Source organism: Phodopus roborovskii, unplaced genomic scaffold (genome assembly GCF_943737965.1).
Source record: "Phodopus roborovskii unplaced genomic scaffold, PHOROB, whole genome shotgun sequence".
Classification (NCBI taxonomy): domain Eukaryota; kingdom Metazoa; phylum Chordata; class Mammalia; order Rodentia; family Cricetidae; genus Phodopus; species Phodopus roborovskii.
The window spans coordinates 2,053,944-2,070,336 of NW_026126460.1; the positions used below are offsets into that span (position 1 = coordinate 2,053,944).

At 41.6% G+C, this 16,393-nt stretch overlaps 1 protein-coding gene across 3 annotated transcripts in view; it reads right to left on the reverse strand.

The window, feature by feature from the left end:
• Positions 1 to 16,393, reverse strand: part of Hecw2 (HECT, C2 and WW domain containing E3 ubiquitin protein ligase 2) — a 331,621-nt gene that overhangs the window by 103,980 nt on the left and 211,248 nt on the right. For all 3 annotated transcript variants that reach the window (XM_051190202.1, XM_051190203.1, XM_051190204.1), the window contains 4 exons: positions 12,390 to 12,484; positions 7,225 to 7,300; positions 4,610 to 4,779; positions 3,354 to 3,496 (listed from right to left, as the gene is read on the reverse strand). In XM_051190202.1, coding sequence (XP_051046159.1) covers positions 3,354 to 3,496; positions 4,610 to 4,779; positions 7,225 to 7,300; positions 12,390 to 12,484 — 484 coding nt within the window. The remainder of the gene's footprint in view (positions 1 to 3,353; positions 3,497 to 4,609; positions 4,780 to 7,224; positions 7,301 to 12,389; positions 12,485 to 16,393) is intronic.

Consider the following 16,393-nt stretch of genomic DNA (forward strand, 5'->3'; position numbering starts at 1 on the left):
TGGGGCTGCTGGTTCTCATTCTCAGGGAGCCTGGCCTCCCACTGAGTCTCAGGTCCTAACAATGTGTTCTGCAATGAGGGAGAGGACCACACCCCATGACTGGTGCTAGAGGGGACCACAACAGGACTGCTCATTTTTGGACCTGCCTTAGTGCTAGTCCTAAGCTGCCAGCTTTCCTAACAATAGAACTATCCAGGTATTTCCAGCCCACATCTATTTCCCAGATTCAAATACAAGCAATTCTGAGTCAAATGATTTACTTTAATTACAGAAAACAACCAAAAAGCTAATGGAATCATACCGTTTCTGCTCTCACACTGCCCTCTCCTGGCCATTTTGGAAAGAGCTGTGTCTGCAGCATTGTACAGTTTAGAGTCTCTGGTTAGCTTTGCAGCATCAACCCACATAGCTTTGTTTTGTAAACATGCTCTTAAGTATAAGAAAAAAAAAATCTCAGCTTTCCAATTGGTAAGTCACCAGAATCCCTAATCAAGTTCCTAGACGTTTCCTTTTATGATATCGTGATTTTTGTCCTAGACTGATGCTACCAAATGTTTTGCTTCCTCATGTGGAGTGTTTACTGAGTGACCTATACACATTTGCTGAAAGTACTAGGGGTATGCTGTTCTTCACTCCCCTGGGCCCTGGGTAGGACACATCCATCCTGCTTTCTAGAGGAAGACATGAAGGCATAGCTAGGAAGTTACTGGATGACAGATCTGGGATGAGACATATTTTATCCTGCATCAGAAGCCCCTGCCAGGCAGCCTGGATAACACAAGTTCATTTTACAGTCTCTGTGATTCCAGGCTGCCTTTGGTGAAGTCCCTCTTACTGCCTTTCTTTCTTGTGGGATAATGAATATGATGTGGCTAATGGTGCTCTTGCTGAACTGGGAGCTGAATTGTGTATTACCCTGGAACATGTGACAGAACCCCATGACAGCTGTAGCCGGCATAAATGGCAGGGAAGCCTCTTTCTGCTCCACATTGCTGCATTCGTGTTCCAGGCATTTGGAGAGCACACGCAGGCGTGCTTGCACACTTGTGTGTGTGTGCCCAGCAGCAAACGCTATAGCCCTGCCTCTACTTCCTGGCTCTTCTTACATCTCTTCTGACACTCAGTCCTCTAATGAAGCCATCACTTCCTTGATTAAAAAGACTGATGGCTCCTCCCTTTGTCTGTCAATTATGGAAGATTCTCAAAAGTGACAGACAGGTTAAGGTGGGGAATGAATGTTTTATGAGTTGCACAGAAAGAACTGTGCCCATGTGTTTGTCTCAGCTCTTATACCCAACACAGATCTTGATATTTATTACACACTTAATGTATACATAATAACCAACTGCCACACGAGCACCTTTACGTGGAAGAATCTTAACTGGGAAAAGTCCTCAGTTCATCTATCCCCATCAAAGCTCTAGAAAGCTCCCTATGTCTCAGATTCTCAGTGAAAGGTGTACTATTGTACGGAGTGCCAGTCATGTCCAGTCTTATGCCAATGCAAGCTGCCTCCTGCTGTGATATGATGTCATTATGAAGAATATGCTATAGATTACTATTATTATAAAAAATGAACAGTAAAGACTTTCCCTAGATGCCTGAAGCATTTTCTCACTAATCAGGGGAACTGATAAAAACAGGACTATGACAAGTCTTTCAGAAAGAAGTTGGCCATGCTATGAAAAATGTTGCATCTAAACAGATGCTTTAAAAATAGATGGCTTATCCCTTCCAGACATATTCTGGACATTTTCAACTATTTCAGATAGTCACAGCTCACCAAATATATAACTAACTAACTGAATAGAAAACAATAATCAGTCAGAAACATTAGCATGTATCTGGTATGACAGCAATGCTTTTAAACCACTCACAGAGAAACATCCCAGTTTGCCACTTGATGGATGCATTTTGGACTTTCTTCCGCTAAATGCAGAACTGGGTCTGTTGCTCCTGTGGGTGTTTAGAAGACTCACTCAAACAACAGAGAGTTCATAGCAGTTTGGGTACTGACAAGATTTAGTTCTTCCTTAATTATTCTTCCTGTCAGTAATCGAAACTGAAACACATACATTACATGAATTGGATGGTTATAATTAATATAAGTCAAATGAGAAAGATATTACATTTATTGAGGTTCTCACCATAATCCTTCACTGTTGACACATGCTAAAAATAATTTCAAAGGCTCCCAAAATATGTCTTCCAGAGGCTATAATTATTTTCCTTAAAAATAACTGTCATTTCTCAGCTTTTACCAAACAGACCATGCTTCTAGAATTCTGTATTCTCTCTTTACTTTGTGTGTGCTGTCCAGCCACAAAGTTCACATCTTCCAATCAAGAGGATCAGAATTAATTAGAACCCGTGAGTTTCATGTTTGAAGGGCTACAGAGACTGTGTAGTCTGGACAATTGTTTTCAGATGAGGAAACTAAAACTCACGAAATCTGTAGTGCAGGTGCAAGGTCAGCTCTCCACAGGCACCAATTACAACCAGCACTCAAGATGTTTCAGAGAACAGAGGGTCTAGAGCAGGACTGAGCCCAAACCTCAGCATTACCACCAGCCTGCCAGCATCAGATTCCTCATCTCTGAAATGGCTGGCATCACGTCATTGACCTCTAGGAGTTGCTGAGGCTCCATGGGTAAATCTGTGTACTATTCATACTGCTAACACAGTATGAGCCCAGCATCTCATGGGGTTACCCTCACTACTAACTGCTACTTCAAGGATGGCACACATGCTAATTATCCTTGCTGCTACCACCACTACTGTATATTTAAAAGATTTACCTGCAATGAAAAAAAGAAAAAAAGAAAAAAAAGACACAAAAATGCTCTCATTGTGTAGTATTGAATTGCCTAGCACTTATGACATAAAAATAGATATAACAATGGATAAGGGTGTATTGTATTTCTTTACTTGTAACTTAGAGACAGCTCACAGAAACAAAAACTAAAACTAAGTCCTCAAATAAGTTGGTTTCTGTGTTTCAGGAATAAAGGTAGGGTCTGTGGATGGAACTCAGCAGGATAAGATGAAGGCACTATGAAGCTCATGAAAGGGTGGTTACAGCAAGATTTCAACATGCCCCCAAACAATCCCAACACTGTGAGATTTGCTATCTAGGTGAATCTAGGAAAGGAGATCAATACCATAAGAAAGTGTATCGTTAAAACAGAGTGTTTTGGGTCCAGTATACTTTATTGATCTCAAGGGCACTTTTATTTTTTAAGGAGGTATGTTCCACTTCTTATCAGCAAGGCACACCCCAGGACTGTCAAGTACTACATCAGCTGTCTCAGTACAAACTGATCTCAAGGTGCCCCAAAGTGAGAGCTGGTTACCCGATGGCTTGGCGCTCCAGCAGCCTCTGCACCGGAATGGTTAGTTTCCCCAGGAAACGCTTGATGATGGGACGGCTCTTGGCAAACTTGTCTTTAATTTCGATTTCTAAGACATCAGTTAAAAGTGCAAAAAAGGAGTATTTCTGAAACCAAAAGCATGCAATATGTTGTCTTAGAAGACAAATGGAACATTTTATCATTTTATAGACAGAAACTGCTATCTCTTATATTTTTGGTTGTGAGCTTAGCCTTTAATGGCTAAGCCAACTCTCCAGCCTGAAACTGCCATCTCTTAAGCTCTAATGGCATACACAGTCCACATTACCAGCTCCTGTCAATCCTTCACTCACTTTAAAACCACTAAAATTCACCCTTTCATCCAATGGTACACTTTCTTGGTCAGCAGTCACAGGGGATTCCATCAAACATTAAATTATACATGCAATAATTTACTGAAGTAAAAGGAGAAATCAGTAATACTGATCCTGGTTTTATTTAAGTAATTGACCTTAGTAAATGATGGAGGCAGAACAGGTGTGAATCGTTTTACTTTTCCTTGACAGCATCTGTGCAACTACAGCCATGGGGACAGTATTAGCCTGTTCCACATTTAGTCACCACTAGTTTGTTTAGTATGATAATTAGAGTTTTCCAAAGGACAGAGGAACATGGCAGTTTGCTTAATGGAAAATAGCACTTGTTAAGAATAAGAAAGTTCCATGTAAGCATCTGAGTAGGTAGTCACTTTCATATATTTGTTCCTCATCATTTTTTTGCATTACTTTTTAGCTTTAAAAATATTAAGAGCCAGGTGTTGGTGACACACACCTTTAAACCCTCCTAGGGAGGCATAGGCAAGTGCATCTCTGTGAGTTCAAGGCCAGCTTGGTCTACAGAGCTAGTTCCAGAATAGGCTGCAAAGCAATACAGAGAAACTCTGTCTCAAAAGACAAATATATATATATATATATATATATATATATATATATATATATAATTAAGCCTTTAGTATACCATTAACTTTTACCTTTGAAGTGAGCATTTGACCAGTCTTACTACATACCTGGCTCTAACAAGAAGGAAAGAGTTCACATGCAGTATACACTCTTTGCAACAAAACTAGATATCTGGAGCCATCTTGCCCACACCCCTTCACAACTCAAGGCTACACAGGGTTCAGAGAGAAAGGACCCACTTGCCTGTCAAGTACTATCAAGTAGAAGACACTCCCTACCCCTGCCCCCGGTCTGTCTTACCTCTCTGTGCCAAATTGGATTGGTGGTGTTGCTGATGATAGTGGACCTTCTCTCCTGCCCGTGGTGGGCACACGTAGGGAAACTACTCTTCTTCCCTGGCTGAATGGACATCTTAAGGTAAGGGTCAGGATTGAAGAACATCCCTTTCTTGAGCCCAACTGCCCTGAGATCTTTAAAGAAAAGGGGAGGGGGATAGGGAGGAGGAAAGGTCAGAAGAGCAGACAAAGGGTCCAGACATCCCATTTAGCACGAAACTCAGGCATACTTAACTATTTCAAAGCCCCACCAGAAAGGAGTCAGTGATACAGTAGCAGTTAGTCACACTGTGTGCACACAGAGGATGACAAGTGGATCATGGCAGTAATTCCAGCAGAGGGATCTCCAAGATGGCAAAAATAAAGTCAGCGCCTTTCATTATGTCATGCCCCTGCGCCTGAAACTCTTTCATGCCATGTGCCTGTGGATCCTCGCCACCTTTGCCATGGTGCCTTGCGGTTGGTCAGCCAGAATGTAAGACACAGAAATTCTCAATAATCAGCTTATAAAAATATGTCCTCTCACAAAAGACCCACATACTTAAAATTACATTTACATATATACATATATAATATGTATATATGTATATGTGTGTGTGTGTGTTTGAACCAAGTTTAATTTGAGATTAAAAATTTAAAGCACACATTTATTTGTGCCACATCTTAAATGTCATACATATTTTATAAGGAGGCTAATGTATGAATGCAATCATTTTAAAGAATTATTTGGTTAATTTCTCTCACCTATAAAGTAATTTAAATATTCAGTGAATATCTTACAACTTACCTTACTTTCACAATATGTTTTAAATGATATGAGCTGCTAAAAGTCTTAGCTAAAGTTTGCTCAGCAAGGAGTCATTTAGATCATCAGGCTAACAGGTATGCAAATGTCTAGAGCTAAAGTTGGCTCAACTAGGCCCACAACACCTCTCTGAGACATCTGTGTGATTAACGTAGCTCTGGAGCTAAACCATCTTGAAAGCCTTGGAAGAGACTGCATTTTTATGTGCTTCAGATCAATCTGGAGGTCTTGAACACTCTAGCTTATAGAGCAATTATACACAGGGAGACTCTTGCCTTGGCTAGCTCAGCAGGAAGAGACACTGTGTCGTGGCTCTGAATTATAGGAGATCAACAGAGGTCACCTCGGCCTTGGGTTTTATGTATTCCCCTAGAGGTCCCTCTCTGGAAGAGAAGTACTGGTCTACAGGAACTCATGGCCTAGATACATGTGATGAAAATAGACCAGGGCTGTCTAATGATACAGTCAGCAGTGGAATATGCTGATACATATGGATAATACATCAGCAACAGTAAGGCTCCATGCTAACAACTCTGCATGAGGAGAGGGAAGGGACAAGTGCAGGATGAGCAGGAATTCCGTGAAGTTGCTGTTATTATCCCAGTCACCCCACTTTTGACACTTCATAGACTATGCAGTCATTATTAAATGCAGAGTTTCATTTGACTGTTGACTAACTGCATGCTTTCTCTATTGATACAAAGTAGCCTTGAGAAGAAAACACAGCTCACACATTTATTTCCCTACCCTTCTTGAGTATTCATGCCCCAGACTCTAGACAGATTGATAGCCTCTAGATACTAAGTTTACTTCTAAGCAGGGGATTTCCTTGAAGTAAATGGAGAGTAATGTGGATAGAAATGGCTGCTACAAAGTCTGACAGAACCAATTCATTCACAAACACTCCTTTGAACACAAAAGCATTCCACCTAAGATTACAGTCATTGTGATATAAGATGTCAAAGTTAGATAACCTTGATGCCAAAGTTTCCACAGTGAGATGCTGCACAGGTGAGTGCATCTCTGTTAATACAGGTGATCAACTGCCAATTATCTGTAATCTGCTGACTCAGCTCCCTTTACTCATCTCTCCTCTTGCTTCTCTTTATTTTCCTTTGTTTCATTGTTCATAAATATCCACATCACGTGGCAGACAAAAGAAGAACTCAAAATCACAAAGGCACACGTGCTAAATATCCTAGCTTCAGCCTTCTTTGGATAAGATTTAAAACATTGACCAAGACACAATTTTCCCTGAGGCTATAGAGTTCAATTGTCTGGGCCCTTACTTATCCTTAGATAGCCAGACAACCATTACAGTCACCAACTGTCAGTCTACAATCTTGTTAATTGTTTTAGGATCAACATTATAGAATCCATTCTTCTCCTATGCTCTTACACATCTCTGTACACTTGGCAAATGTCTAGAAGACAAACACATCACAGGCAGGCAGCTTCCATGTGAATGGAGGTGGGGTGTTACAAAAGTACTTAAAGATGGATTCATTGATGTCTTTGGAGCTTATTTCTGGTTTTCAGGAAGATGTCCCTTAATGTTACTTTCCAGACAGTAATTCTCCTACAATGAGTTAACAGCATTCCCTCTGAAGTCAAAATCAATACATGACTGCCATGTTTAAAGTGATATACATCAACGAAAGACAGTTCAATAGCTCTAAACTACAAAATCAATAGAGTATAGCAAACCATCATTGGGGGTGGCTAATTGATCCCTATTGTCTCCAGGGGCTTCAGTGCCAATCTCAGACACTTACCTGACAATGTGAAGCTGACCAGTTTCCGAGAGTGAAGACTTCCTGAAGCACCTCCTTCCATGCCCTCTGCCCCCATCTGAGGAGAACAATATGCATGAAATTTCATATGAGAATTGTGCTTTTGGATGGTCCAGGGACCCTCACCTGTGTGGACATACAATGATTTTGTAATATCAAAATGCACTGAAGTGCATGTCTTCAAAATTTCAAATCTTAGAACAGATATGCAAAAATAGATTCCAAAATACAGGATCAAATGTCCATATTTAAAGCTAATCTTCACCCCACTTAAAAAACATGAACTTTGAAATTTTTCTTACTCTAATCAACCTACTATATCTACTGTATGATTTGTCTTTCCTCTTAATATGAATACATTTTTTAATGGTATACATGCCTATAACTCCAGCACTCGGGAGGATGACAGAGGAGAATCACAAGTTTGAGGCCACTTGTCTCCGCCTGTCTGTCTGTCTGTCTGTCTGTCTGTCTGTCTGTCTGGTGTGTGTGTGTGTGTGTGTGTGTGTGTGTGTGTGTGCGCGCGCTCACATGTGCGCGCGCATGTGTGTATGTGACATTGATGGTGGCAGTGTTTCTGTTATATTTGAGACAGGGTCTTATTGTATGGCTCAGGCTGGCCTGCTTCATTTAGAGAGAATCCCAACCCTGGAGATGAGATCACTCTTGATATCTGAACAAATTTCTCAACTGTCATCAATGCCCTTTCTCTCTCCCTGGTGATATCTGACTGTTCAGGCTTGTCTTCAGCAAGAATTTCTTATAGGTTGGTTTGGAAAGAGTCACTGCATCCTTTACCTTCTTAGTAATTGTTATCCATCTCTACACACCCCAAATGGGCTTTGAACTCATGATCATCTTGCTTTTGCCTCTCAAGTGTTGGGATTACTAGATTATACCAACATGCTTGGAGGAATATGTTGGATACAAAATGAATATATTACTGCCAAAACTAAACACTAAATTTCTTCATATTAAATAAGAAGGCCAGGAATAAGTTCTTAACTTATGTTAGATTCATTGATATGTACAAAGTCCTCTTCCCTTATCTCATATCTCTGAATATCCATATAGGCATCCTACCTACATCCAGGATTCTGCTGAAATGCAGTGTGGGTATTGGAGTTAGTAACGATAGGACTATGTAATGGTATTGCACAATTATTTTTCGCTAAAAACTTTTTAGTAAATTATGTCTTGCAATTGGTAATTTATAGATCACAAATCAAATTTAGATCTTTCTTTACATTTGTGTATAATCAGTGCATAATTTATGGTTTCTAGGAATATATTTGTCCTTGGTTGTAGTAGTTTGAATGTATTTGGCCCCCATAAGCTCAGAGAGAATGACACTATTAGGAGGTGGGCCTTGTTGGAGGAAATATGGTTTTATTGGAGAAGGCTGGATGCCTCACACTTTTAATCCAGACCTTGAGGCTTGAGGGCACACCTTTAATCTAGGCCATACCTTCTATTGGAAATGTGTCATTGTGGGGTGGGCTTTGAGGTCTTTTCTCAAGCTTCACCCAATGTGACAGTCGGTCAACTTCCTGTCACCTCTGAGTTAAGATGTAGAACACTTGGCTATTTCTCCAGCACCACACCTGTCTTCCCACTGCCATGCTCCCCGTCACAATGGACTGAACCTCTGAACTGTAAGCAAGCTACTACAACTAAATGTTTCCTGTATAAGAGTTGCCGTGCCCACAGCATCTCTTCACAGCAATAGAAACACTAAGATAGTGGTACTCTGAAAGAGAAGTCCATATGAACAGAAAAGACAGGATTGCAGCAGAGTTGATCCCAAATACTTATAAAATGAAAATCACAAAACTTAGTTCTGAAATTTACATTAAATCCTACCAAGGCTCCTTCCTTGACCAAACTTTAGTCAAGCTCATGTGCACTCTTAGCTCAACTAGGCCTGACCTTAGGCTTCTTTCTGTCTCTAGCTTCATAGTTTATAAAAATTCTACTTCGTCTAGAATCTCTATCCTCACTATGACATCACTCTTGATGCCTGACTAAATTCTTCATCTCTCACCAGGCCCCAGGTACCATGTGATCACCCCGGCCCACCTTCAGCAAAAATTATGCTTAAGTTAGTTTATCAAGAGTTATCGCATCCCCTTGGCCCTCTTAGTAAATTTTCAACCACTGACTCTGCTTCTTGGCTATAAATCCTCACTTCCTTTGTCATGACTGGAATTGAGCCATTTCTATTTAGTGGTATCATACATCCCCCTCCCCTCAGCTGCACCAATTCATGAACAAAGTCTGCTTTTCTCACTTGAACCATGGTCTGGTGCCGGGTGTCTCTGATTCTGAAATGTCTTTATCTTTGTGTGCTCCCTGTAAAACTCAATATATCACACCACGTGGCCATCCAAATCAAATATAGTGTCAATTCTACTGTCTTCTTTGTACTTTATGCCCCTTAGACAAGATTATGTGACAATTAGGCAAGATTGTGCGACCATTAACTGCCTCCTGATAATTTTGCAATGGGACCTTTCAGTTCTCTTTATCAGTCCCACCTTTTTTTTTTCTCTCTGTCTCCCTTCCGCCCCCCTCTCTCTGTGTGTGTGTGTGTGTGTGTGTGTGTGTGTGTGTGTGTGTGTGTGTGTGAAGGCCAGAGAACAGTCTCAGTTATTGCTTTAGTCACTCTTGCCATTTTCTTTTGAGACAAGGAATTTCATTAGCCTAAAACTGACCAAGTAGGCTAGGCTGGCTAGTCAGCAAGCCTGTCTTCACTTCCCTAGTAGTAGGATCGCAAGTGTGTGTAGTCACACCCAGCATTTTTTGTGTTTCCTTAGGATCAATCTCAGGTCCTTACACTTGCAAGACAAGGGTTTTCCTGACTGAGTTATGTAATTCCACAGCTCCCTTAATCTCATTCTCTTGTGGATCACTGAGTTTTCACTCAACAAGAATGTGGGTTATTACAATGGATTTTATCCCTCTGACTCACAATTCCCAGATTAACAGGGGTGGAGGCAGCAGTAAACTGTCTAGACAGCAGATCTGTGTAACTTTCTCCTGCTTTCTTCACACAGGACCTAGACTGTGGCATGTGATACAGATTTCCCCTGGGATAGATAATAGTAACCTATATTCCCCACTGCACTAGGACCTTGGGCTCACAAAACAGGGCCTTGCCTTGAGCGAAGGCACTATCTGATAACTAAAACATGTCCCTCCAAGAATGTAACATCTGGGACTAACCAGGTACTTGCTTGTGCTGAGGTATTTGTGGCTGAAAAGATTAATGGATTACCTTTATTTAAAACTATATTCTCCCCTCCTCTTTCTCTTTTGAGACACTGACTTACTATGTAGGCCAAGTTGATAAATCACAAATCTTGCCTCCTCAGCCTCCTCCTCAAAAGCTAGGATTACAGGCATATTCTACCATGCCCGGCTTATAAACCAATTAAAGTATTTTAAGGAACTACAAGGAACAAGAGAAGACACCTGCAATCTTCATTTTAAAAAATGTGCAATTCATCATGTGGTAAAAGACTAATCTAAAAACAATTATCAAAGAATTCATAGACAAACAGTGCCACCCCTCTGGCAAAATGCTCATTTCCAATAATACTCCGAGAATACAACTTTATGTCACACTACAATAAGACCAAGGAAGGCCAACCATTATCATTGAACACAGGGTCTGCATCAGTGATTAGAAGGATTTTTATTTTTTTTTTATTTTATTTTATTTTATTTTATTTTTTGAGACAGGGTTTCTCTGTGTTGCTTTGGAGTCTGTCCTGGAACTTGCTCTGTAGACCAAGCAGGCCTCAAACTCATAGAGATCTGCCTGCCTCTGCCTCCTGAGTGCTGGGACAAAGGGTGTGCACCACCAAAGCCTGGCTAGAGGGAGGTTTTTTAATACACTACCTGCATAGATCCATTCCAGGAAAACCCAGAAGCCGCACTGTCAACCTGAGCCTGCCCCTGCAGCTGAAGGGTTTCCTGTGGCAAGGCTCTGACATACATCTCACTGTGTACTCCGATGAACGACAGTCAAAGTCACCATACAAATAACAGAGGAGGTAGCGGTTTTCATCCTTGATCATCACAAAAGGAATGTGAGAAAGGAGATCACAATGGGCTCATTTCCTGACCTGGGAGGCTCTTAACTGTTTTCCTCAGGTCTATTCTTTGCATCTGGCACGGGATAGTCACACTAACCAAGCACTGTGAATATCAGTACTGTTGGATTTTTTTCTTAACTTTTATATTTTTTTCCTCTTTTTAGTTTTGTGAGAGATCATTTCTCTGTGACAGCTTTGGCTGTTATGGAACTCACTTTGTAAACAAGGGTGGCCTCAAGCTCCCAGAGATATGCATGCCTCTGTCTTCTGAGTCCTAGGATTGAAGGTGTGCACCACCACCACTGCCTGAGTATAATCTTATTTTGACTAATCATAAAACATGCAAGGATTCACATATGTTAGAGCCTGGGAATTTTCCTAAACCATCAGCCCAATTACTATTGGGCTGGATTTTTAAAGTTGATCTACCAAGAGAAAATAAGTCAGAAATTATAAAAAAAACAATCCAAAGTAAAATGAACTACCATTCTAGACATGGAGAATTGTCTTTCAAAGTAAATTCTTCACCTGAGGGCTTGATGAAGAATTTGGCTCCCTGGGCAGCATGTTTTACCAAACAGAAGATTCACACTCACTCTGAGGACACTGCCCATGTATGACTCCCATCACACACACTCTTCAGGGAAAAGCTCCTTGGCCTGGCAGGGAGAATGACTATGATTTAACTGGGTTCCTGTTCCCCTTTTACACACTGAAGTCATGCAAATCCACCGGAGATACAGAGACACAATATCAACATTTCCTACTAACCACGCGACAAAGCCTTCATGACAGAACACTGTGGTTCACTGTGTTCCCTTGAAGAGCTGTTGATACACAGGGCTGCTGTGTCTCAAGTGTTTTTCCACTGATTGGTATCCCAGATGCAGTCATGGCAGCCTTGTAACACATTTCCTTTCCTAAGACAGTGCCCACACTGTCATGTGTTTCCTCTTCATTGTTCCTCACGACCCTGACAGGGCTGCCCAGGCAAAAATAGAACTCTTTACGGGCTTCAGGAGGAAGCCAGCAACGAGGGGAACCTACCATCACAGCTGGGTTCTTCACAGTAATGCAGGGGGTTGTGGCCCGCAGGGCTCCGCTGATGCCATGGTAGTACTTGAAACAGATTTTGATCTCCGCTGCAAAGCAATGGGAGAAACACAGCTGAATCGGCTGAAGAAATGCCATAGCCCTTTCAGGCAATCCTTTCTGTGCACAATTCCTTCCTTTCCGACCAGCAGCTACCAATTTTACCAGTTTCTTGTGGATTTTGCTTATTTGGCTTTTCTCTAATTGCTGTGTTTCATGGGGTCCTCGGATGTCACCCAAGCCAGTCTGAAGCTGACTGTAGCTCGGGATGGCTCTGGACTCTCAGTCTTCTTACCTCAGCGTCTCAAGTGCTAGAGTTACAGACATGTGCCACCAAGCCCATTCTTACCTGCTTTGTGGAAACTTCATAAGAACATAAAAAATGTATCAGCAAAACAAAGCGTGCAAGCAATATACTGAATATGTTATGACAATGCGTGTGGAGAAAGGCAGATTCCATGGAAGGTGAGGATGTCCAAGGCAGGGGACAAACATGCCAGGCACTCAGAGCTTAGGGAGAAGTTGGGAAGGGGCGGGAAGTGGGAGAGAAATGAGGTAAAGAGACACACAGAGAGAGGGGGGACAGAAAGAGGGAGACAGGAAAAATCCTGTCTGCCTCAGGGAAATAGCAGGAATGAAAATGTAAATGGGCAGGGGTTCTTTGCACCTGCATGCAGACTAATAGCCAGGGAACTCTGGGCTGACCAGAGTACTGCCTGAGTGCATTTGGCCAGGTGATAGCGGCAGGCCAGCGTAAGGCCAGCGAATCCTTACAGAGTATACTTTGTAGAGCAGAGATAAGAATGTGACTAGCTACACTTGCCATGTGCTCACACTGCCAGCTAGTGCTATGCCTCATGCCTGTGTCATCATGTAACCTGCTCTGGGTGGCAGGCGAGCTGTTCAGGTTATGTATTCCGCAGACACTACTTTTAACCTCTTCAATATAAACAGATTACAGCTACTACCAGAAATATAAAAAGCAAATCAGTCTGACAAAGTATGGACTGGGTAGATGCTCTAGGAACCCACATGATTTTAATTTTCCAAGTAACTTAAATGAACTACTAAATAGGGATCAAATATGGGAACCAGATCCATGGAAATAAGCATATATAAATTCATATACCTTACAAATTAATTCAAATAACTGATCTTGAGAAAAAGTAATGCATACACCAATTATGGTTTTTAGAAAGCAATTAGTTTCCAAAAGCATGAAAAGTGTGTCAATATAAACCTAGAGTCACAGGAATTTCTCTATTCATTGAGGCCCAAATCACCATGGGTTGTATTTTCCTTCAGGTGGCCTTCTATAGAGGCAAAGGGGCTGGCAGGCAAGATAGGCCGAAGAGGGGCAGATATGGTCTATAGACGGCATTCCTCTCAACTGAGTAGCCAGGATTGTTAAAATGGGGGAATTCCACATATTTTTCTAAGTACCTTAACTTACCATTGCCTTTCCAGATCATGCCAGATGGCATCCCAGGAAGTACTTGACTTTCTTACTTTAAGGGAATGATACCAGTGAAATTCTCTTCTGAGAATTTATATTACCACACTCTCCCCATCAATAACCAAATGTTAAACCCAAGAAAAGTCCCATCCTGGGCTAAAATATCCACTCCTTTTATGTACATTCCTTTCTGTCCAATAATTCACAATTTAGCAACATCAATCAAAAGACTTTACTACGTTTCTAGCAAGCTACATGCCCACCACTGTACCAGAGAGTGCAAGCGACTCCAGAACTGTGTTCTGGCCCAGTTGGCATTTTACAGTTTAGCTGCTGAGATGACAATTCCAGGAATGGCAAATCACAAAAGACAAACAATAAAGAGGAAAAGCACCAGGAGGAAGGACCCGGGAACCAGGAGGACATCAGTAAGGGCACAGTGGGGTCTCAGGACAAGAGGTCTGAGGGTGAGAGTCAGGACTCACGAGTAGCTAGGAGGCAGAGTGAGTGAGGGGTTTGCAGAACTGAATGCCTGACTCTGCTGTTACTCTGACTCACTCATAACACCACCCCTGCAAATGGCTTTTGTGAACACTAACACAAGTTTGGAGACGTGTCTGAGATCTACAGATGCAAGCATAGTGTATTGGTGACAATATTCTGCAAAAGCCAGCTTGAGTCACATGCATAAGGGCTGTCAGTGCAGGGCAAAGCTCAGTGGCTTTCAAGAGGAGGTCTATGGGCATGAGCCCATCTGCATACACTCTAAATACTGGCGAGCCAGCAGTCCGGGTTAAACTGCCTGCAGTGAGCAAGACCTTTCTCTATAAACACAGTGTGCTTTGGTAAGACATCTTCCCTTCACTCTCAGATCAGAGGGTGAGGCTTGCTCTTCTTGAAGATTTTAGTAACTGGGTAACTGTGGTGGTTTGAAAGAAAATGGTCCCCACAGGCTCACAAAAGGTGGCATAATTTGAAAGGATTAGGGGGTGTGGCCTTGTTGGAGGAAGTGCGTCACTGGGGGGGTGGGTTTTGAGGTTTCAGATGTTCAAGCCATGCCCAGTGGCTCTCTTTCTTCCTGCTGCCTTCAGATCCAGATGTAGGACTCTCAGCTCCTTCTCCAACACCATGTCTGCCTACACACCATCATGCTTCCCACCATGAGAATGGACTAAACCTTTGAACTGTAAGCCATCCCCCAATTAAATATTTTCTTCATAGGAGTTGCTGTGGTCATGGTATCTCTTCAGGGCAAGAGAAACCCTAACTAGGACAGTGACAGGCCAAGAAAACACCACTGATTGTTTTAATTGGCAGATGTTAACAAAGGCAGCTTTACTAGTTGACCCACTTGGTGTATTACTTCCTGCTATTACAGCAACAATACAATAAATTTATCTTGAACTATACAAAAGTAGAATTTAAACAGACCACACACAGAGGCAAGTCATCAGAGAGAAGAGCAGAGTTCCAGACAGAATGGGGATTGTTTGCACTCGGATAGGAGTTCAATGGCACCCTCAACTGGACACTAGTAACCAGGAAGAGTCCAGGATGAATGGTATTGTTTTTGCCTTCAGATATTAGTGAGTACTTCAGGACTGTTGTGGGACATTATTTTAACTAAGTAAAGATGTGTTACATTTGTTTATGCTGCAGAATATTACTTTTACTGTGTAAAGGTGTGTTATTTTTGTTTATATTTGCATTTGTTTAATTATGAAAAGATATATTTGTTTCACCTTGCTTGCCTAAGGCACCTGATTGGTTTAGTAAAGGGAAGAATGGCCAATAGCTAGGCAGGAGAATGGATAGGCAGGGTTGGTGGGCAGAGAGACTAAATAGGAGGAATCTAGGGTCTAGGAGAAGAAGGAATAAGACAATGAGGGAGAGAGAAGATAGGAGATATCCAGGGCCAGAAGACAGGAAGACACCAGCCAGCCAGACACAGAGAAGCAGAGAAAGTAAGATATATAGAGGTAAGAAAAGTAATAAGCCCTGAGGCAAAAGGTAGATTAAAAAAAAAAAAAACAGGTTAATTTAAGTTAAAAGAGCTAGCCAGAAACATGCCTAAGCTATGCTGAGCATTCAAAACTAATAATGTCTCTGTGTCATGATTTGGGAGCTGGTTGGTAGCCCAAAAGAAATCCCTGCTACAGAGGACATTTACAATCTTTTTTTAAAAATGGTGAAACAAAATAGGAGAGACTGAGATTTTAATTAATGTACTTCAATATCTTGATGGTGGGAAGAGGCAAATGAAAGATTGTTCACAGGGGTAGAAATGAAATGTTGACGTTCTGGTAGTAGCTATAACATATGTCCCCTAAGAGGAAATGCCATATAATAACAACCACATTCCAGAGAAATGCATACAGGGGCAGATGGAAAGAAATGTAAATATAAGGATAAGGATCCAATTGGGGAAGAGTCCAGTGCCATAAGGTCAGCTCACACATGAACAAGAAAGGACACAGACAGAGTAGCAAGGTGTGTTCCATAT